This window comes from Leptidea sinapis, chromosome 13 (genome assembly GCF_905404315.1).
Source record: "Leptidea sinapis chromosome 13, ilLepSina1.1, whole genome shotgun sequence".
Taxonomy (NCBI): Eukaryota; Metazoa; Arthropoda; class Insecta; order Lepidoptera; family Pieridae; genus Leptidea; species Leptidea sinapis.
In genome coordinates, this window is record NC_066277.1 from 743,555 (window position 1) to 768,225 (window position 24,671).

At 38.4% G+C, this 24,671-nt stretch overlaps 1 protein-coding gene across 1 annotated transcript; it reads left to right on the forward strand.

Moving 5' to 3' along the window:
• Nucleotides 1-477: 477 nt before the first annotated feature.
• On the forward strand, nt 478-16,185 carry LOC126967714 (enhancer of mRNA-decapping protein 3). Its single transcript, XM_050812326.1, has 5 exons — nt 478-791; nt 871-1,022; nt 3,609-3,743; nt 7,641-7,801; nt 13,466-16,185. Exons 1-5 carry the CDS (start codon nt 637-639, stop codon nt 14,315-14,317), a joined length of 1,455 nt encoding a protein of 484 aa, XP_050668283.1. The 5' UTR covers nt 478-636; the 3' UTR covers nt 14,318-16,185.
• Nucleotides 16,186-24,671: the final 8,486 nt, after the last annotated feature.

Sequence of the window (24,671 nt, forward strand, 5' to 3'; positions counted from 1 at the left end):
TCCTCTAAATGGCTGCGTTCAGCTTTCATTAGCCAGGCTCTTATCACTACTTGACACTTGTGAGTCTTGATGTTGAGCTACTGGACCCGGGAGGGAGTTTATACCAAAATGATTAAAAAAAAGGTGTCATATTAATAAGCCCAACTTGTATACGAGTAATTCCGTTAAGAGCTGGTGATAACGGTGACTATTTGTGATAATTTTAAGCCCCATAATGTATTATGCATAAACCATTTATGTGTTTTAATTGTTTTATAGCGTTTTTCAAAATAAGTCAAAAATGAAACATCAAGATTTTATATAAAAAAAGTATTGATTTAAAATCTAATTTTTTATCGGTTGTCGGTTGTCTAACAGCAAGAGGCTCTATCTAGACGTATAAGTTATCTAAGGTTCAGATTTTAGAACCACAGAGCACTTTTAGTTATACTTGACACTGAAGTATTTACAATTTAGTATATTGAATCTACATCCTCATTGCTACTTGTTTTGAACTTTACATTTTACATTCAATAGGTTACAATTTATTGATGTTGAGAATGTGAATTTGAAAATAACCAAAGAATATAGATGTAAATGTTTTGATCAGTTTCTACATAACTTATTGCAGTTCTCGACAACGGTATAAGAAATAAAATGTCGAAGTGGGTTGGTTACGCAGTTTCAGTGAATTGTGGTGGACCGCTCGGTTGCTATCAAGGAACTATTTTGGAAGCTGATGGCAATACAATCACCCTTACTAAAGCTTTTAGAAATGGGTTTCCATATCCTAAGTCTCAAGTTACACTTAAGTATGACTTTATTAACTGTATTATTATTTGATTGAGATATCTTTTTACATATCTAATTCGTTTTATGTAATACTTCCAGTGCTGCAGATATAAAAGATTTAAAAATAATTGAAGAAGCAAAACCAGAGCGAGCTGAACAAACACATAGTACTGTAGCTGTCAGTAAAGCTAATAAAAAGGGAACAAGAGCCACAGTCTGCGAAAATTTGCAAGCAAATCCATCAAGTATAGGTAAATTATGTTATTCAACAAATAACTTTTACTGAATCAAGCAACTAAATTGTAAAGGTATTTATGACCTGTCTAGACTAGGAGAATCAACTATAGGTTATTCTTAATGTATAATTTACTTGAAAGAAAAAAGAAAGATATTTATTTGAAACAAATACAATATTTTAATAATAAAATAGAACAAAATAAAACAAAACAAATTACATGTTAGAGTGTTGGTCACACTTCAGCATAATGTTAATTTCTATTGCAACCAGTGCTGATCTTCCAGTGGGACCAATAAATGATGCCACATACTAATGCAATAATTAGTGCACACCTTTGTAATAACTTGTCTTACACATTTATGTCTTACATAATAAATATGTTCGATTTGAACAATGGAATAAAGGAAAGTTTTGTTAAATTCTTTTATCATACCCTTTACTTTCTTCATTAACATGAGGTAACTATAGTTCAAACAAGATCTTATTCATTTAAAAATTCCAATGAGCTATCTAGGTTGCACTGGTCTCTTTAATTAACAGTTCCCCTTTTTTTGGTAAGCAATAACAAATTCTTTGTTTAAACTGTGTAAACTATGCTAGCTAGTATTAGTGGTGGAATATTATTCCAACATTTCGTCATAGCATTTCGGAAATGTTTAAATGCAGCAGAGAAATGCCACTGTGTTTCTAGTTGCAACGGCCGGTAACATTGTGGTCTGCTTGCTGCCAATCACTTCAACTTTCTGCTCAGATAAGATGGCATTTGATGATTTATGACCCCAAACAGAATTCTTATTGTGTCTTGATGCCTGTACTGAACTGTCAACTCTTTTAGTTCTTTTTGTTATTGTATATTATTTAATTACTTATAAGTTTCAGAATTATAGTTGTATCTCTTTACATCGTTTAATTAACTTGTAAAACAATGAAGCTGTAAATGTTGATTTACAACAGTGGCAATGAGCTTCTTGTATCAATATAATATCAATATTATATTTAAATAAAATACTTTTAAAAATATTAAAGTGCATGTGATTGTAACTGTATTATTACATAAGTTTTTGTGTAAAAGTAACATTGTAAAACCTAATGTAAAATACATTAAATCAAATCCCGGTAGGTGCAAGCATTTATATGATGAATATGAATATTTGTTTCCGAGTCGTCAATGTTTAAATGTATTTATGTATGTTTATATGAACTTATGTATTTTTATGTAAGTATATTGTATTAAATATATCATTGTCTTGTAACCCATAACACAGGCTATATATGCTTAACTTGGGGCAAGATAATTTGTGTAAAAAGTGTGTCAATATTATTATTATTATTAAGAATGACATGTGTTTTAATCATTTTAATTTATTTAAATCTTCCTCATCCTTTGATTTTATTAAAATGTGTTAATCAAAGAAAATACTATCTATTTTAAAATATTTTGAGGTGGCATTCAATGGAGGTGCTGCTTGTGGTTCCAAGTTGACCTGTTATAGTTAATAAATAATTGTATTTGTTAGATGTGATTACTATTCATGACAGTAAACATGACTAGATGTGGTCGTTAAATCAATAAACTGTTTTTATTAACAGTTTTATATTAGTTAACAAATTAACTGTTTTTCTTCAACGAATAAACCTGTTGAACATAATAAGCTAATAAATTCAATCAACATCTTCGCCCGTAACTCGCAATAAATGTAGAAATTGAACGCCTCACTAAAATAGCTTAATTTAAAACAGTTGACGGATTTGCGAACGAAAACGTTGACATGATATTATATTGACGAAATAAAAACCTAAATTATTAATAAATGCATTAACCGTTATTTCAAAACCCGTGGATGATTTAACAGTTTTTTCAACCTGTTTGACCATTGACAAAAAACAGTTAAATTAAATTAATTTAAAAACCTTCAATGACACACCTCTAAATATATTGATGCATCCAATATATGATAATTTATATTCATACAGTTTAGTCTTTATTACTTTTTATGAAATAATTTATATTATTTAAACATGTTTCATAAATTGGATGCAGCACCTTACAAACTAATTTGTGTCATATATTACAGCCATTGTAAAATACTCTATTTGATTGAAAACAGTGGCTGTTGAGTTTCTTGTATGTTCTTCTCACAAGCTCTACTTTTTCCAAACATATGGTAGGTTCAGCAATTTAAAAGATATATTTATAGTGATGATTCTTAATTTAAGCCTTATTGAATAAAGTTTATTTGACTTTGAATGTCTTAAACCAGAGTTTTGTGAAGAGACATGTAACAGTTACATTATGTATTACATAAATGATTTACATGACATGGTTACATCATAACCTATTTGAATTTGAGGAAAATTTGAAGAATTTAGTATCAAGAGAGCTTTTTCAGTCATTGCATCAACAATGCATCTTTATTGAAGTGCAAACAATAGATCTTAAATAAAGAAATATAATTTACACCATTTCCTACAAAATGTCCTCATGATCAGAGTAACAACAGATGAAAATTAGTGTCTTACTACTCATTAAAATGTAATATCATAGGGTTAAATACCACAATTACTTGGTATGATATATATTGTTTTGTGACAATTTCAGTATCACAGCAGTGCAGTAATGGCAACAACAAGTCATCAAGCCGTGGAGCAACCCAACCACCAGCAAGAAGCAAGCCTATTGACATACAGGGTGGTGGGAGCAGGAATAAGAATAATAACAATAACAATCACTCAGGTATCTCATGTGATAATACATAGTTATATGAAAGTAAAAATCTCTTCCATTTTACACCATTTTATGGGGTTCTGAGTTTTCCTTATCCAAGGAATGGATGCGGAACAAACCCAGACCCACACGCCAAATCGTCCGTCCATCTTGCTGGCTGTCTCCTAACATTCCTGAACCACTTTCGTGGTCTCAACTCCAACAACTTTTTGCCCCATCTTCCATCGGACCTACAACAAATATGGCCCACCCATTTCCACTTCCTAGAGGCTATGGTTTTTGCTATGAACAATAATTATGAAACACTATAGTGTAAATTAAACAAATGTAGAAGGAATGTTACACAAATAAAAATGAGTAAGGCTCACCTAAGTGGTAAGTGGTCATATATGACCAAAGTTCTGCAACACCAGAGGAATAACAGGGGTGTATCCTGACTTAAAGTTGGTTTATTTTTAGTTATTTATGCAACTGTTGTGATACTATTATCACACGGCTTCGCCTCATGAGATAAAGACACATTCGTGTTTTAATAACTAATTATCAACAGTTGCATACAAGACTTTATCTACACCCATAATGTGAATCCTCTAAAAGATTCTGAAACAGTTAGTCCAAGTAGTAACCTAATATCATCCATTACTGATTATATACAAATAAACTAAGTATTGATGACGATAATGTTCTTTTTTTGAAATTCATACAGATACCACGCATCATGCAATAAGAATGTGGGTGTCTGTTCAAACTCTTTGAGCATGAAGGGATTGAAAAAAAAATAGGAGTGTTATGAAATTCAGTACAACATTACAACACTCGTTTGGATGATGTAATGGTTATTAGAACATTGGGTGTTTTAATGTTGGCAATAAGCTAACTGTTTCAGAATCTTTAATAGAGGATTTAAAGCATCGGATAGTAGATAAAATACATTTAAGCAATTCCACCACTTTGGACAGTACTCAATACAAGGAGAGTGCAGAGATGAATCATGTGTGGCTGGACTTTGCCTTTATTTGGGTGGGCTTGAAGTATTGTCTCTCTTTATTTATGACTTTCACTTTACTGAAGCCAATTTGGCATTCCCTTCCAAGGCAATAGGAAATCACTCAGAATTAATCAGTTATGCTACAATACTAGGTGAGGCAACTGGATGGTTAAAGCGTACCATATTTTTATCATTTACTACTGTGTGTCGGGCGAGGTTCGAACCGTGGACTCCGGGGTTCTATCTATTGTGCCACTGTCGCTACAATATGTCAAAATTAAGAGAATACTTAATGTATAATTATTGAAAAGATTGAGTGCATTTTTATGGCACATAATGGCAATTGAAACACTGTAATTATTATGATGGGTACTCACGATCAGAGGTGGGCTTAACTGTTATAATTTTTCAATGAATTATACTGTTGTGTTATATTATTCTAACTGTCGTTGTTAACTGTTATAATAATTATATATTAGATGTTTTAAATTTTAATCAAAATTATTTACGCTGATTGTTGTTGTTGCGGTTTTATGTTATTTAGTGTTATAATATAACATATTTGAAGAGGAATAATTACTTTAACACTAATGGTATTTTTTTGTTGTGCTTTTTAGAAAGATTTTTTTTACCTGTGTACCTACACAGAACAATCTTATCGACTAATGAGTTAAAGAAACTATTAACTAAACTTATATTTACACTATTCACAAAATTTTTATTTTTACACTAACACTTGTCTATTTACATAAAAAAATAAAAACAACTCAAGACGTATTATATAATACACATATCCATTTAATTTACAATTCATACTATAGTTTTTACAAACATTTTATTTTAAAAATGATAATAATAATATTCGAAACAAATAGCAGTTTGTCAATTTAAAAAATCGCAAATAATGATTCTCATTGGAAATATAATGAATGAAAGTGTTGTTTTATCCATGTTCGTCTCATCGCAAGTAGAAATAGCTCTAATGTTTATAGCAAGAGTGTTTACAATACTTTTCAATCTTAAACAACAGTGTTATAATTTTATATTTGTTCGTCGCAAGTAAAAATAGCTTTTATTGTGATATGCGAAGTGTTCTCATTACTTTGAAGACTAAGCACTTACTAAAGCGAATTAGAAAAAGTGCCATCTGTTAAAAATATTAAATTTACAAAATTTTAATTTCATTAAAGAAACGACCACTTTCCGCTCGTGTGCATAGATGGAGCTGTAATTAAATTTCAAACGAATTATAACACTGGAAATAATTTATATTATAACAGTCTAGTGGCAAATTTTATAATGTGTTATACTGTTGTAAAAATATATTGTAATATATAATGTTTTGTGTGTTATAACGCCCACCTCTACTCACGATACATTTCATTGATTTGAAGAAATATAGAAATTAAAAAGCATCCTAACAATTTTAATAGGGATGAAGGATGGTTTTAGGCTAGCGCAAACATGGAATCCCTTGGTCTCTCTCTGTAGTGAAAAAGCAATAAAAAGGTCCGAAAGTATCGACGTCGTCAGTAGTGTGTGTCGTGAATTAGGGAATCAAAGACCAAAACGAACTAGGCGCCAAGTGGACAGACTGCTGTACTATTAGTGTCATGTATCAAGTGTTTCTCGCGGCCTCCGTAGTCCCGCCGCGACCACGATCCGTGCAATTGGATCGAAATATCGGCATCAAATCAATAAAATATACTTATATCGTTAATGACGGGTACCCCCGTCATAATAATTACAATGTTAATGATCCGCGATGATTAAAGTTTAAAAACATAAATTGAAACGCTTTTCAAAATTGACTTCGTTTTTTTCTATGAAAATAAGGTACATGACGAGCAAGGCCGTTCAGCTGATGGTAATTGATACGCCCTGCCCATTACAATGCAGTGCCACCCACTCTTGATAAACCCCAAAAATTCTGAATGACACTACAAATGCGCTCGTCACCTTGAGACATAAGATGTTAAAGGCCGGAACGCATTAGCGCGGCGCTGCACTGCGCGGCACTAAGCGTCATAATATTATTTCAACCATTTTGTAACGTCGTGGCAGAGTTGCCTCCGAGAGAATATTTTGACGCGCAGCGCCACGACGCGGACGCGTAGTGCAGCGACGCTCAGTGCGACACAGCAAGCGGCGCGTCGCTTCAGTATGCATACCGTTAATTGTGAAATTTATAGAATTGTATCTTATAACTTAATTAATTTTAATAACTAAATAAAAATATTGTAATTATTAATTTTATTAGTTTAATTTAATTATTATTTTATTCATATATTTTGGATGCATACCCTTACAAACTAATTTATATTGTATATTACAGCCATTGTAAAATACTCTATTGATTGAAAGGAGTGGCCGTTGTGTTTCTTGTTTGTTCTTTTCAAGAGCGAACAATTTGAATTGACGAATCAAAAGCGCGTAGTTGAAGCCTAATTGAATAAAGTTTATTTAAAAAATATGGAAATTTTTTTGTCATCCCTTAATGATTTCTTCTTCTGCACACAATAAAGAAATAATGGCCAATTTCTCATCACTATCGCCCATCTTGTAATGTTGCTCGCACGCGAAGTGCTACAGAAGTGACGCGAGCTGCCGCTTACTGCAGTTGTAGTGCGATAGGTACCGTCTAGCGACGTGAAGCTAAGCGCCTCGCAGCGCCACTGTAATGCGTTCCGACCTTAAGTCTCATTTGCCCAGTATTTCCCGGCGCCCTTCAGACCGAAACACAGTAATGCTTACACATTACTGCTTCACGGCAGAAATAGGGTCGTTGTGGTACCCGTAATCTATTCCGGCATCCTATTCAAAGGAGCCTCCCACTGGCTCCCCCGGTTTGCAGTTTATTTGATGTAATGAAGCGTTTTATTAATTAATATTTAGTTTAATGTGTATGTAATGTTCAGGTAGCTTCAACATGATGACGTCGACTCCGAAGGGCGGGCGTTCGGGTCCGCCCCACGACAAGGCGCGCCGCAGAAACGAGGCGTGCTTCGGTGACGCGGCCGAGCTGCCATACGATGACGACTTCGACTTCGAGGGGAATCTCGCACTCTTTGATAAACAAGTACGTATAGCATGGAATTTGTTTATCTTCTAGAACCGAGTTAGCAATGTTAGTGTATCGAACAAATAATTATCTTAATACTGTAATATATTTGCCCGATCAGCAATCTTTACTGTGGCGGCCAGTTCACTCACAGCAGTGGCCGAGTGCTCTCTTTCATTATATCCTCATATAGCGACCTAATACAGCCCATTATGTAATAAGTAAATAATAAACTCGGTGCTAATAGTGTTTTAGATAGGATCTGCCGGGAGCACAATAATCTTTTCAAAACTACTTGTGTTGACATCCACTCCCCTTATTAGGATTACAAAAAAATATTGCATCAATTTATCAGTGCAGAAACCTCATAACTTATGCTTTGTTTTAATTTTAATTTTTTTCACATGCTCACTTTTACATTATATTAGTACAATACATTATTTTTTCGTTGTAAACTTGCAGTCCCGCACTTGTGCAACTCAAAAATAAATGCCACTTTGCCTGTAATTGGATTTACACCATAATTAATACTTATTTTGTTATTATTTATAAGCTAGTAATAGTGTATAATCTGTTAATGAACCTGATAAATAAAATAAGTAAAACGTACACCCTATAATAAACGTACGCCCAAAACTTAATATTATCCTTGTGTAGTGACTGGTGTCAAACAAACATCGGAACCAACTTTTTTCGACAGTGCTTCCAGATCGATATGACAGTTAAAGCGAATTCTCCCTTCTGCAATTCGACAAATTCATTAAATTCGCCTGAATAACCAAGTAGCATGGGGCGCTCCCGTAGTGACCCGCAACTTCGATTGGTCTCTTATTTCAAAGTCTATTTATAGTAAAGCCTTCGATAAATATTTCCACTTCACATCTATCTTGGTAATAACAGTAATTTAGCACAGCTCGTATACTGTGTTTCAATGGTTCCTGGCGAGATGCTGGAATAGGGCAGAGTGCGCGGTGGCACCCGTCAGGAAACAAAAGGTCTAGAACAAATACTGTGGTGCATGGCATTGTATACAGTATGTATTTTACATTTATGAATTAAATGTATCCATATACTTGTTATAGCATTTGCTGACGATATAATATAATAATATAATATATAATATAATATATAGACACACTTTTTACACAAATTATAACAATACAAAACATGAACAAAATCGGTGCACTAATAAGGTCAAAATGTAGACTTTTAATTTTGAGCGAATATTAACATGCTGTACTTTGTAAAATCGGGTCACGGGGTTACTGGGTCAACACTCAATAATTCAATGAACTTTAATGTTTGCACATCAAAATGCTATGTTGCCATTCCGTGCTCTTCAAGTTCAAAGACATTAGTCGTTTGTCGGATAGAACACAAGCGATGTTGCCTGTTCGCTCCTCGCGGTGACTTCAAACGCGTCGGACCGTCCTACAGCGAAAGAACGCGAACGGGCTTAGGGTAGGGCACAATTTATCGACAATCTTCTTTTAAAGGAAATAATACCCGATTCAAAAAGCTATTAAAATTTTAATACTTAGCGCACAGTGTTTCTAGAAATTTCATAAAAAACCTTAAAACACTACGCTTACTAAAATACTTAGTGTATTTAATGAAATGAAATTAAAATGAATTTATTTAAATTATTTTTTTCTGCTTAAGTACAAAACAGATAATAATTATAAACAAAGGAGTAATAGTAAATAAAAATAACGTTTTTAAGCAGTCGTTCGGAAAATTCCCAGCAACTCCAAATGATCTAGCCGTTCATAGAGCACTGGATCCTCGACTATTCGAGTAGCTACGCGTTGCACACAGGCAATAGGTTCTAGCTGATACTAGGGTGCGACCAGAGATGACAACAATATCTGGTGTTCCTGCGCTTTTGGAGAGCGCTAGAATCTAGGTCAGCTTGAAGTATTACCGTGATGTATTAATGACCCCCAGCTTCTTTAAAGAAAATTTGGCTTCCTTGACACCTTCCAGATGACATCTAGACATGACCGGACGCGGTCTTCAAAATCTACTCGCAGCCAGAGAGTACATCCTACCCTTGAAATTGCCGAAACGTTGACAGCAGATATTCTCCCCAACGAACACACATACCCATATTATTATTCACGCCGGTTTTTTTTGTGCGAGTGAGGAGCTTAATCCGAACGAGTCTGGCCCGATCGTACTGTCGTCATAGGACGACAGCATGACTCTGCCAAAACCCTTTTCAACTCACAAATCAGTATTTTCGTTAGTTTAATCGTAAAAAAACACTTGCTAGAAGTTTATTAAATATATAATTTAAATTATAATAACATTCGAATAACACAAAAATAGTTGTATCCTATCGTTGGGTAGGTATTTGGTAATGGTTGCTAAATAATGTTAAAAAAAGTATCGATAAACTATAATTGTGAGGAATTCCCTATTAAAGACTTATTTTTTTCGTTATTTGAATGTTCACTACTTCAGTGAGTTTTTTTTTAATATAAAACAAGATGCACAATATTGAATTTAAAGTTCAGTTCATTTATACCGAAATAAAAGTGTTCGTAAGAATGAACATTTTATTAATAAGAATTTTTATTTCGTCGTCGCAATTATTCAAACAAATCAAAGGTGAAGCCGACGATCCAGAGGTCAATGTACGTCGTCTGAACAGTACTGCTATCTCTTAGTATATTTATTTAAATATTTATTTTGTTTGAAAATTTCACTTTTTCAATTTAAAGTTTTTAATTAAATAATGAATTTTGCCATAGTTCTGTGGACTAGTATTACTTATATTTTTATTTATTTCATAGGTATGCAGACCATACTGTATATAGCGTAGCGCTACAGTGGCGACATTCAATAACCATACGGGTAGAAATACTTAACCGTAATCATTAAAAAATATTCAAAAATAAAATACATAATTTTTCCATAATATCATTTCGGAACAGCCTGTAAGAAATCTAGTAGCCGCGCGCTATCGAAGGCACTGACACCTACTTCGTGCCGTCTTATGCGGCGAACACGTAAGGGTGATTGAAATTTTGTTTCCTAAATATATAATTTGTATGTATGAAAATTTTAAGAATTGCAATTATTTACTTTAAATTTTATGGATGCTGGGTTATGATAGTTTTAGTTCCTTAAGAAAAAGAGTAATTAAACTAGAGAAGGAATGTTACAACAATTATATTAAATTTGCTGATTCGATTCAGCATGATCAATTCCTGTCCTCATTTTTTTTGGAACTATTTTAAATCTATAACTGCAAATAGTGGTATCCCCCAAAATATGACTTATAAGAATAGAAGTATTTCTGATGGTAAAGACATCTGTGATGCATTTAATGATCATTTCCATTCTGTTTTTGAACTTCCAAAATCTGATCATAATAGTAGTAACTTTTTAGATAATTGTGAATTACCTGCCTGCGCCTTGTTAGATATACAATTCGGTAGAAGTTACACTTGATTTAGTATTTAAATATTTAAAATCTATTGACATGAATAAGGGTGCAGGGCCGGATGGTATTCATCCTATTTTCACTCGTTCATGTGCTTCAAGTCTTGCTTTGCCTATAACGTTGCTTTATCAGAGTTCTATCCAAGAAGTATTCCCTTCGTTGTGGAAACGTGTCTGGATCACACCTATACCAAAAGGAACAGTTAGTGATGACATTTGTAAGTACAGATCTATATCTATACTATCTCCAAGCTCCATTTTGGTAAGTTGTTGGAAAAGATTGTTACTGCGCAACTCTCCGCTTCTGTACGCAGAATAATATCTCCATGTCAACATGGTTTTTACACAGCACGTAGTGTGGAATCTAACTTGTTTACATTCACCGAAATTATACTTAATGCAATGAATGACGGTTGTTAGGTGGACGCAGTGCACAGCGATTTTGCCAAAGCTTTTGAGAAGATTTGCCATAAAACTTTAATTTTAAAGCTTTGGCGTCTTGGAGTACATGGTGATCTTCTGCTCTGGATAAAATCATACATAGATAATAGGAGTCAGTCTGTTCCTCTCGCTGGCTATAATTCTAACAACAGAAATATTAGCTTGGGTATACCGCAAGGTTCTCATTTAGACCCGTTACTTTTTATACTTCATGTGAATGACATTTTTAGTATTGTGAATGGATCTAATATGCCTATATACGCAGATGACACAAAGATCTTTAAAATTGTGCGGAGTGTGCACTATTGCTACTCATTACAAGCAGATTTCACTTCTTTCGAGGGATATTGCAAGGGTAATAGTCTATTCTTGACCCTGATAAGTGTCATGTTATCACTTATACACGCAAGTTAAACCCGATCATATTCGCTTATACTATTTCTGGTAAGCCATTAAAAAGAGTTGCTGAAGTGCGAGATCTGGGTCTTGATCTTAATTCAAAGCTTACCTTTGTACCACACATTGATAAAAAATCGTACAAAAAATTAGGATTTATAATGAGAATAGGAAGCCATTTAAAAACACACAAAGCCATAAAATTTTGTTTAATAGTTTTGTAAGAAGTAATTTAGAATTTGCATCCTCTGTTTGGAACCCGTTTTTCAAAATTCATGTTGATCGAATTGAAAGGATCCAAAAGAAATTTACGAAGACCTTAGATTATAAAACCGGTAATATATACACTGATAATGACATATCGGCAAACAGACATAGAATTGACGATCTTGTAAAACGACGTCATTTTATTGATACTGTTATTTTGTACAAAATAATTAATAATATTATGGATTGTCCCTCGTTGTTGCAATGTATAAATATAAAAATACTTCGCCCTCAAAAACGCACATGTCATTCAAATGAATTATTTCATGTAAATTCTTATTCTAGTTGTTATGTAGAAAATAGTTTTGTTCGTCGTACGAGTAAATTTTACAATAATAATTTTCACCACTACCTTGCTGTTCCAGTTTTTCAAAATTTAAAAAAAAAATTAAAATAATTTTATTTAAATTCTCATAGGATTTCTATGATCTTTTAAAGTATTTTTATATGTTTGTATAATTATAATAGACTGTTCGCTATTAAACCTGTTAATTAAGGAAACTTTAGGTCTAGTATCTGTTATTTAATTTAGTAAATAATTTGTAAGACTGTCTCTTTCTGAATAAATAAATAAAAAAAAATTTAGAATTATTTTTTTAGCATTAACGTTAGATAGCTCTACTCGTGTGTTTAATTAATGTAGCCATCGTAGCGCCACGCTCTTATATATTAACTCACACCTGTGTAGCGAGGATTAGTTACAGATAGTTGGGAGTTCCAACGACCTGTAACTGTAATATATTCTCTATCAGTAACCTTTCGAGATGAATGGATTCCAACTTCACACCAAAGAGCTCAGTAGTTATTCCGAACACTACACGCTAAGTATTGTGTGTGCCGTGCAATCACTTTGAAATGGGGCTACGCAACTGAAATAGACGTCATACTTCTTGAACTCGCACGCGACAACGACGCTAGGGGAGACGCTAGCGTAGGGGAGCTACGCTCGCCCTTTACAACCGACGGGGTCTAGGGCGAGGCGAGTGTAAAATATGGACGCTATTATATTATCCGTAGTGCACGCAAAATTAATTAATATATTTAATATTTATAAATCAATACAAATGCAAGTCATTAATTTATTAAATTGGTCACCAAGGAGAATTCGTAAAGAGGTCGGGTGTGCAGGCTCTGTGGGAGGAGATGAGGGTCGCGTCCGGCGGGCGGCCCGACGTGGTGCGCGCCGCCGACGAGGCCACGCGGCTGAGGCACGACGAGAACGTGCTGCAGGCCGAGCCCGTCGCCGACATCCGCGTGCCCGACGACCTGGCCGCGCACTCGCGCTACGTCACCGACGACGGCCGCGCCGTGCCCGCGGTGGCGCCGCACGCGCGGCGCCTGCTGTGGGACGCCATGCGGCGCCACGCGCTGCTGGACACGGCGCTGGTGCTGGGCGCGCGCGCCGCCGCCGACCTGGCGCTGCGGCTGGCGGGCGGCGGCCGGCGGCTGGAGGCGCGCAACGCGCACCAGGCGCCCGTGGCCGTGCTGCTGTGCGGCGCCTCCCGCGCCGGCGCGGCGGGCGTGCTGGCCGCGCGCCTGCTGGCGTCGCACGCCGTGCGCGCGCACGTGCTGCTGCCGCCGCGCGCCGCCGCCGCCGCGCCCGAGCTGCGCCGCGAGCTGGCGGCGCTGGCGGCGGCGGGCGGCGCCGTGCACGCGGAGCCCGCCTCGCTGCCCGCGCCCGACGTGCTGGTGGCCGCGCTGTACGACCCGCTGGACGACGGGCCGCAGGACGAGCACGCCGCCGCGCTGGCCTGGGCGCGCCGCTCGCGGGCCGCGCTCGTGGCTCTGGAGCCGCCCGCGGCCGGCTGGGAGGGCGTGCCGGCGCGCGCCAGCCTCGTGGGCCTGCTGCCGCCCGCGCTGGCCCCGTCGCTGGGCCGCGTGTACCTGGTGAACGTGGCTCCGCCCGCGCGTCTGTTCCGCGACCTGCAGATCTCGTACCGGTCTCCGTTCGGCGCGGCGTCCATGTTGCCGCTCAACTAGCCGACCGAGTGCCGCCCCGCCCCGCGGACGCCCGACCCGACGGTTCGGACGGCGCTACAATAATGGACACTGGTCCATTCCGGACTTTATGAAAAGTGTAAAATGGGTACTTTGACTAATTAACACTTCCATTTTTTTATACTTGAGAAAAAATATATTTATGAAAGATAATACTTAATAAAACTATATATATATGATAAAGATTATTCTAAACGCACTAGACGCTTAATGTCAAGTTACGCCGTATATGCAGTCTTTTCCAAAGCATTTGACAAAATAAATCATAACCTTATCATTGCAAAATGATCTTCATTCGGTATACACGGCGACCTTCTAAAGTGGATAAAATCATAAATTAATAAACGAAATCAAGCAGTTCCATTAAGAAATTACATTCCAAATTTTCTTAATCTTACCTGCGCGATTCCTTAGGGTTCCCATTTGGGTCCTATACTTTTCTCTTTATATATGAACGATATTGGTCACGTTTTTAATGAATCTTGTCATTTGATTTACGCTGACATGTTGGCTTTTAAATTGTTGACTTTATTGATTACAAATTACTAGTTAACTACATTACTAGTTAACTGTCAGCATTTACAAAATAATCTAGATAAATTGAATCATTATTGCACGACAAATCATCTCTTCAAAAATGACATGTTGCCTCATAAGGAAGCAGAATAAGATAATTTTCGATTACAATCTACGTAGTGTAAATCTTAAGAGGACATTGAAAAGAGTTGAGAATTACTCTAGACTATCTAGAATCTAGATTCTCTAGATTGCATTGATACATTTTAATATACACATTAATAATATTATAAAGAAAGCGTTTAAACTGCTTTGTATTTCGAATCACAAAAACCTTTCTTTTAGCCTTTTACTCTTAAAATACTATATTTTCGAACGTTTCTATTTTCAAAGTGGTTATATTTATAAGTTACGTCTATACTTGAAAATTTTCTTTTGTTTAACTTTTATGGGACTTATTATCGATATTAATTTTACCTATATCATGTATATCATTTGTTAAAGACAGTATGTTCCCTAAAAAAAGGCTTAGTTCTTACGTCAGTACGTCGAAAACTAATAGTAACATTAATACTAGTTAGACATCCTTGTCTATTTACGATGTACACAGATTAATATATGGTTAATGGTAATTTATGGTTAATAAATTAAATGAAATAATTGTCCTGAACAATTGGTTTATTGAACTAAGTCCAAAATGGTTAAAATATTTATTGGTTATGAGCATACGCGAACCGATTGATGCTCGATGGCGAAATGTGGAAGTACGACACGCGCTGGCGCAACCGCTGAGAGGACGCAGTGTTAAAGTATTAATGTCGAAAAAAAAAGAATTAAATAAACTATACTAGCGGCACGCTATGAGGCGGTAACACATTACAATATTGACGTGAAATGTCAATTTAATATCGATAAAAATTAACCTAATGAAATGCGAGTGACAACTATAAGTTTTTGGATTTATAACTAATGTTGCAATTAGGAACTGATTAAAAATTATTAATAAAACTAAAATATTATAAATGTTGACCTAATAATATAATTGAATGAACTTAATATTGGAATGAATACATCTGAAATATACATCTTACTTTATTTCCACACAAGAAACAAATTTATACTTTTCTTAATTTGGTCAGTCAGTCATTTTATATATTTTGTACAGTAATTATAATGTAATGCTTGTTTGAATATATATAATATAAATTGTATTGATCTTTATTTTTAAATGATTTATTAAACATTTGTTCTTTGCGGTAGGCATTTCTGTTATTTATAACAATGATTGATTGTATGATGTACATAATATATTATAAACTCTTGTTTTTATATTATTATTGTCTTTCGATTTCACCTACATCACAGTTTATTTCCTTAAACCCTTTTTTATATAACAGGGGTGTACGGTGTTCTGGTTGCCGTACAGATTAATTTATGTTTGGTTCATAAAATTAAACTAGACTTAAGAACAATAAGTTTATTGTACGTAGTCTAAAGAGCACACGCGAACCGACTGACGCTCGAAAGTGAACTGGGGGAAAATGTGGAAACACGGCACGCGCCAGCGCAACTGCTGACAGGGCGCAACGTGATGTGCGATGTTCCACTCGTACATGCTCCCCCTAGAGAAGTAAGATGAAATGGTCATGAATAATGAAAATGGTATATGGTGATCAACAATTAATCTTAATCTAACGTACAGTCTCTATTTTATTTCACTATTCTCTTTACTATAACTATACCTAAACAAAATAGGAGATATAGATTTGTTAACACTACCACTGGTCCTTAATCACTACACTCTGCTTTTGCACTAACACATTGTTCACTGACACTATAACGGACCGCCTCCCTGCTGAGGCATCGCACCGCGGGTCGCGGGAACACCTCGGCGGGGGCGGGGTGCGGGGCGTGAGGAGCGCAGGCCACCGCCGCCAGCCCCACCACGAGCCCGCAGCGGCTGCCGCTCCCATCACCAAGTAGATCACGACGTAATGGTGCACGCCGTGGTAGGACATCCCGTTACCAAGCTCTGCCTCCGTTTTCAGTTGTCTAATTCTAGATCCTATAACTGATGTTTGATTCTTCCAAAGTTGAACTATGGTTTTGGTTGTTTCTTACAAGATTTATATCTAGTTTATATTGTTCAGCGAAATGGTCATCGAGTACACCGAACAACGAATGTGCAACATAACCCTCTCCATTGAGAAGTCCGCGTCGACGACGTGCGTGCCCGCCTGGGAACATATTACTCGACAATAAGTTATTGTATAATTGCAACTCGTTGTTACTATGACGTACTTGTAATAATATAGACTCACAATGAACTTTGCCTGATAGTTTTGGGCACGTAGTGTTTAAATAGTCTATATATTTTTCTATTAAGGTAATTCCTTGCCAATATGGTTCTGTATCATAATAAACAACTAATTTCCATTCATCTTGGCCGATAAGCATTTTTGATATCTTATCAAAATATAAACCTTGCGTTTGATTTATATTAACAACCTTATGGTTTCCTTCCGACGGAGATATAAAAAATGTGAACAAAAGTAGCATCATGGTAGCGTAGTGGTAAATTTCTTTTTTATTTCTCCGTCTAGATGTTGTTGGTTGTACTGCAGATTGCTAATTTTGATTTACTTTTGGTGGTGTTTCGGGATCCAAATTAGTATCATGGTTATTTTGGTTTGTAAATTGATCTACTGGCAATAAAGATAGCTTTACGACAGGTCTTTTGATAGTACCGTTTTTGGTCTTGACAGTTACTACTCTGATCCACCCATCGTTTCCCGGATGAAGCTCCACAACTCTGCCCAGGGCCCACTTGCCTGGTGGGAGATTAATGTCATTAATTATCACAATTTCGCCAATTTTCGTATTGCGTTGGGTACAGAGCCACTTAGACCGAGCGTTCAGTTGTGTTAGGTACTCCGTTCGCCATCTCTTCCACACATCAAGAAATATCCTTTGAGTGAGCTGCCATCTAGTACATAAATCCTTTTCAGTTTCGACTATGGTTAATGTTGGACCAATTGAAAGAAAATGAGCCGGTGTGAGGAAATCTAAATCATCTGGGTCTTCATTTAAGGGGCACAACGGTCTAGATTTCAGAGGCCCCTCTAATTGAGCCAATAGCGTTGAGAATTCCTCGTATGTCAACCTTTGTTCTCCTAATACTCTTTTCGAGTGGTATTTAAGGCTTTTAACTCCGGCTTCCCAAAGGCCTCCTGGGCCAAGACGGAGCGTTAAAATGCCACTCAATTTGCATTTCAGTTATCTGCGTATAGAACTGGTCGTCTATTAAGGATTTCAAGTTGACCATCTCTTCCTGCAGCATTCTGTTGGCTTTTATGAAATTGGTTCCGTTGTCACTGTACATGTGACGTGGAGTTCCGCGACGAGCTGATAGTCGACTGAGAGCTGCTAAAAATGCAGACGCGGTAAGATCGGATACAAGCTCCAGATGAATAGCCTTGGTTGCCATGCATATGAATACAGCAATGTATCCTTTGGTACATTTAATTCCTCTTCCTTTGGCTGACTTTATATCAACAAACCCTGTAAAATCTACTCCTGTATGATAAAATGGTCTCGAAATATTGGTTCTAGCTGGTGGTAAATCACCCATTAATTGGTAATGTTTTGTAGGATTATGCTTTCTACATATAATACATTTTCTTAACCTCATTTTAACTGCACTATATCCGCCTATAATCCAATATTGTTGACGAAGCCATGATTGCGTTAAACGTGCCCCGCCATGGAAAGTCATTCTATGAGCACAATCAATAAGCATATCCGTCAAATGATGGTTGTGTGGTAAAATTATAGGATGTTTCATGTTATAATTCATTATATTTGCTGTTGATATTCGTCCCCCCACTCTTAAAACTTCTTGGTCATCCAGAAAAGCATGCAAATTTAAAATCTTACTCCTAGGATGCGCTCGCTTGTGCTTTTTAATATATCTGATATCCTCTGAAAATTCCAATGATTGTACATATTTTAATAAAATTATATTAACTTTTCGCAGTTCTGGTATTGTTAGATATGATGGTTTGTTACTCAATCTCATAGAGAAACGAAGCATCCAAGCCATAACCCGCAATACTTGCTTATAATTGTTATGTCTGCTTAATAAGGTTTCTATGACGTCATTATCATATTTTAGCGTAGACACATTTATTTATGTTGAAATTTTAAACTCTTCATTTGTACTGTAGGGTGTACTTTCTGTGGTTTTTTCCTCAAACGATAGCAACCAACCTGGTCCGGACCACCATATAGAATGCTGAACTAGCTGGTCAGCCGTGATTCCTCCACTTGCGCAATCAGCAGGGTTGTCCTTAGACTGTACATAGCCCCAGCATGATGACGGTATTTGTTCTATTACATGTTTGACCCTATTCGCCACAAATGGTTTCCATCGATTAAGATCTCCGCTCAACCATCCTGTGGAGTCAGACCAACCAAATATCTTAATATTAAATTTAGACAAACATTTACAAGTTGTTTTTATCAATTTTGATAGTAAAACAGCGGCGCATAGTTCTAGTCTAGGTAGCGAAATAATCTTCTTGGACGGAACAAGCCGTGTTTTTGATGATACGATGACAACCGACGATTTGTTTTGATCTTTCTTATAAATCCTAGCGTATATAACGCAAGCATAAGCCTTTTCAGATGCATCACAGAATCCGTGGAGCTCAATGGTGTCATTAGCGTTGCATTGTAGCCAACGTTGTATATTAATATGCTTTATGTTATTATTTAAGTTATTTCTTATGGTATCCCATCTAGATACAATGGTTTCTGGGAATATATCATCCCACTGAAGATCAAGTAACCAAATTTCCTGGAATAATATACCAAGTGGATCGAATATTCTTGATATATCAGACAATAAAGTGCGTTTGGTAAGTTTTAACGATGGTTCTAATATTAGGTTAAACGTAAACTTATCATCACTTGGTTTCCATTGTAATCCCAAGACCTTTGTTGACTCTTGGTGCTTGAAAATATATGTGTGATCATTACTACTGTTCTCCGTATCTTCATCAAATAAATCAAGTTTATTAGATGACCATTTTCTGAGATTGAATCCACGCGAACTTAACAGCGCTATAAGTTCTGCTTTTAACCTTTTTGCGGATTCAAGGTCATGGCTCCCGTGCAATACGTCATCAGTATAGAAGCTGGTCTTCACTACTTCTGCTGCCTCAGGAAAAGGATGAGCTTCATCTTTGGCTAACTGTTTTAAAGTCATCATAGCTAGGAATGGTGCAGCCTTGGTGCCGTATGTAACAGTAGCTAGCTGGTAATTTTTAAGTGGTTGTTTGGGATGGTCACGCCAAACAATTTTTTGCAAAGGTTGGTCTTTCTCATTGAGTAACACCTGCCTGAACATTTTTTCGATGTCAGCAGTAAAAGCAATTTCATATTGACGCCAACTAATAATAAGGGTGAGTAAATCCTTCTGTAGATTTGGCCCACTATACATTAAATCGTTTAACGAATAACCCGTCGAAGTTTTAGCTGATGCGTTAAAAACGACACGAGTTGCAGTGGTCAATGACTCCGCGCATATCACACAATGGTGTGGTAAATATGATTCCGGTGTCTGGTTACCGGAACATTGCTTCATATGGTTTAATTCAATGTATTCGTTAATGAATTGCTTATAATTCTCTTAAATGGTTATGTTTTTGATAAAACGTTTCTCTAATTGGTGAAATTGGGCGACCGCTTTGGTTCTGGACTCTCTCAATTTTTCTTTAAAATCTGGTTTTAATGGTAATCTCACAACGTAACGTCCATCTGGTTGGCGTTGCGTCTCTAATTGATATTGCTGAATACAATAGAAATCATCAGTTTTCATATCTACAGCATTATCCGAAATGTCCTCTATCTCCCAAAATTTTCGGATATCCTTTAAATCAATTTTTACGACATGGCAATAATTTTGTAGTTGAATACCACCACTTAAGGTCAAACCCAACTCCGTTTCTTGAGCAACAGGTTGCATTGCGCTTTTACGAATAAAGCCTGGTAGTATGATTAGTTTGTATACTTCTACACCTAATATAAGATCTACAGGTCTTTTCAAATAGAATTCTGGATCTGCTAAAGTTAATTTATTAATTTGTGGCCACTCTGGTTTGGTAAACGATTGGTTAGGCAAGTTGCCGACTATTTGTTTCATGACATACGCCTCTGTTGTAATGCTAAAGTCATTAATTAATGAGCATATGGTGATTTTAATAGCTCCCTTACTGCTTATAGATTTCTCTCCAACTCCTACAACCAGACAGTTTCGGTTGATGCGTGGTAAGCCTAATATCTGTGCTGCATTCTCTGTTATCAACGAAGATTCTGCACATGGGTCAATCAGAGCGCGCATGACGTGTTGGGAACCGTCTACAGCTTCAATATTAATTTTCGCTGTGGCTTATTAGCCACAGCTCATTATCTCCTAAGCTATTGCTTAGGAGATACTTGTGGGGGTAAGGTAGAAACGCATATATTAGTTTTTCTAGGTTCTTCCACTGCATGCTGACTTGATTTTGTTGGTAAGTACGTTATGTAAGCTTTATGAAGAAGTGTGTTATGTTTTTCTTGGGAAAATCTACATGTTTTTTCTGATCTACACTCCTTGCCTAAGTGATTTATTAAGCAATTCGTACATAAGTTGTTATTTTCAATGGTTCTTCGTCGGTTTTCTGGTGAGTAATCTAAAAATGTTTTGCATTGAAATAATTTTGCCCTGTGCTGCCCCGGGGCGTAAACAGAAAAGGGTAGTCCCAGGTCCAAGGGTGTCGTAAGAGGCGACTACGGGCTTTTTGAAAGTGGGAGAGTCACGCTGCTGTCTTATGACGTCAGCACAATCGGGCCAGACTCGTCCGGGTTACTTACCACACTCGCACAGAATACCGGCGTGAAGTAGCGGCCTAGTGCCGCTATGTTTCGCATAGGTTAGTGTCGAGGACCGGAGGCAATTCCCCCCCGTCCTTCCCCCCCCCCCCCCCCAACAAAATATGAGAGCGGTATTTAAAGAGGTATTTAAAGAGAAATTACCCCAGGAGGGTACCGGCTCTTGTAGAGCCGAAGAAGCCCTCCCCGAGCATTCGCGCTCGGGCTGCCCTTCGTATTCTGGGGAGGGCACAGTACCGCGTATGTCACAGGACAAACAGGGCAGCAACACCACGGTACCCCGCTCCACGCTTCATGTGGACTTTTGTAACATCCGGGGAATTCACTCCAACTTAAACGCCGTCCACCACCACCTTGAGACGGCGCAGCCGGCCTTGTGTTTCCTTACGGAGACGCAGATATCTCGACCTAGCGATACGTCATATTTAACGTACATTTGATGACGTGCTTGCTCAGATCCCCTCCGCTGAAATCGTAGTCTTGGGTGATTTCAACGGGCACAATGCCGAATGGCTTGGATCACGTACCACAGACTACGCAGGGCGATCTGTGCATAATTTTGCATTGGCGTATGGTCTGTCCCAATTGGTTGAGTCGCTGACGCGGCCCCCGGATGTGGATAGCCACATGCCGTCCTTATTAGATCTTCTGCTGACTACACATCCCGATGGTTACCAGGTCTCTGTCGACGCCCCTCTCGGAACGTCCGACCATTGCCTGGTCAGGAGTGTAGTGCCTATCCGACGCCAACGTCGCAGACCACCAGCGACCCGCCGTGTTTGGCACTACAAGTCAGCAGATTGGGATAGAATGCGTTCCTTTTTTGCATCCTACCCTTGGGGCAGGGTTTGTTTCCTTTCGGATGATCCTAGTGCCTGCGCCGTTGCAATAGCCGATGTGATACTGCAGGGCATGGATATTTTTATACCAAGCTCTGTAGTACCGATCGGTGGCAGATCACAGCCCTGGTTCGATGCGTCAGTTAAAGCAGCATCTGACTGCAAAAAACAGGCGTATCGAACTTGGGTTGCGGCGCTGGGCTCAAAGGATCCGAACTGCAAAGTTCTGAAGAGGAAATATAACCGTGCCTCCAGATTTTTTTTGCGGCAAATCGCCCGTGCGAAATCGAAGCACGTCGTCAAAATTGGCGAGCAGCTTTCCAGTTACCCGACCGGAACACGCAAGTTCTGGTCGTTGTCGAAAGCTGCTCTTGGTAACTTCAACCAGCCGTCCATGCCGCCGTTGCACATGAGGAATGACACCCTGGCCCATACGGCAAAAGAGAAAGCCGATCTCCTGTGCACTCTTTTTGCCTCCAACTCGACTCTTGACGACAACGGAAAAACACCGCTGACCATCCCGCGGTGTCAGAGCTCCATGCCTGAAGTACAGTTCCGACAGAAAACTGTTAGGCGAGCTCTGTTTTCGTTGGACGTCAGGAAGTCGAGCGGGCCGGATGGCATTTCTCCAATCGTGCTTAGAACGTGTGCCCCTGAGTTGACGCCGGTGTTAACGCGTTTATTCCGGCACTCTTATTCAAAAGCCGTAGTCCATGTTTCATGGAACATGCCCTTGTCCATCCGATCCCAAAAAAAGGAGACAGTTCGGATCCGGCAAACTACAGGCCTATTGCGATTGCCTCCCTACTCTCCAAAATCATGGAGAGCATAATTAACCGCCAGCTCTTGGTATACCTTGAGGGTCACCAGTTGATCAACGACCGGCAGTACGGCTTCGCCATGGTCGGTCGACTGGCGATCTTCTGGTATACCTAACACATAGATGGGCGGCGGCTATTGAAAGCAAGGGCGAAGACCTGGCAGTTGGTCTGGATATAGCGAAGGCGTTTGATCGTGTATGGCACAAGGCGCTCCTCGCAAAACTTCCATCATTTGGGCTTCCCGAGAGCTTATGCAAGTGGACCTCCAGCTTCCTCACTGGGCGCAGCATACAGGTCGTTATCGACGGTTATTGCTCGAATCCCAAGCCCGTGAACGCTGGAGTGCCCCAAGGCTGTGTGCTATCTCCCACGCTGTTTCTTCTGCATATCAATGATATGTTGGACACCGCCAACATGCATTGCTATGCAGACGACAGCACTGGTGATGCCGTATACACGGGCCATGCAGGTCTCTCTCGGGAAAACGTCGACCAGTGCCGGGAGAAACTTGTGTCTTCTATCGAGTCCTCTCTCGAGAAGGTCGCGGAATGGGGTAGGTTGAACCTTGTCCAATTTAACCCCCAGAAGACTCAAGTTTGCGCGTTTACCACTAAAAAAAACCCATTTGCCGTATCACCGCTCTTCGAGAACACTTCCCTTAAAGCCTCGCCAAGTATCGGAATACTGGGTCTCGAAATCTCGAGCAATTGCCAATTCCGTGGCCATCTGGAGGGCAAAGCCAAACTGGCTTCAAAGAAACTGGGCGTCATAAATAGAGCACGGCAATACTTCAAGCCGGCCCACATTCTAGCGCTCTACAAAGCGCAGGTCCGGCCTCACATGGAGTATTGCTGTCATCTCTGGTCTGGCGCACCCCAGTATCAGCTCGATCCATTTGACCGCGTGCAACGCAGAGCAGCTCGAATTGTCGGGAACCCAGTACTCTGTGAACGGCTGGATCACTTGGCGTTGCGTAGAGACGTCGCTTCATTGTGTGTCTTCTACCGCATTTATCACGGGGAGTGTTCCGAAGAGCTGTTCAACCTGATTCCTGCCGCCGAATTCCACCTTCGCACGACACGCCACAAGTTAGGATTTCATCCCCACCATCTGGATGTGTGGCGGTCCTTCACAGTGCGGTTTTCAAGGAGCTTTCTTCCTCGTACCACGAAGCTGTGGAATGAGCTTCCTTGTGCGGTGTTTCCGGGACGATACGACATGGGTACC

Coding starts and splice junctions, on each gene's coding strand:
- LOC126967714 (XM_050812326.1), top strand. CDS start 637: ATGTCGAAGTGGGTTGGTTACGCAGTTTCAGTGAATTGTGGTGGACCG. Junction 1,023..3,608: donor AGCAAATCCATCAAGTATAG/GTAAATTATGTT, acceptor TGACAATTTCAG/TATCACAGCAGTGCAGTAAT. Junction 7,802..13,465: donor TCGCACTCTTTGATAAACAA/GTACGTATAGCA, acceptor TCGGGTGTGCAG/GCTCTGTGGGAGGAGATGAG.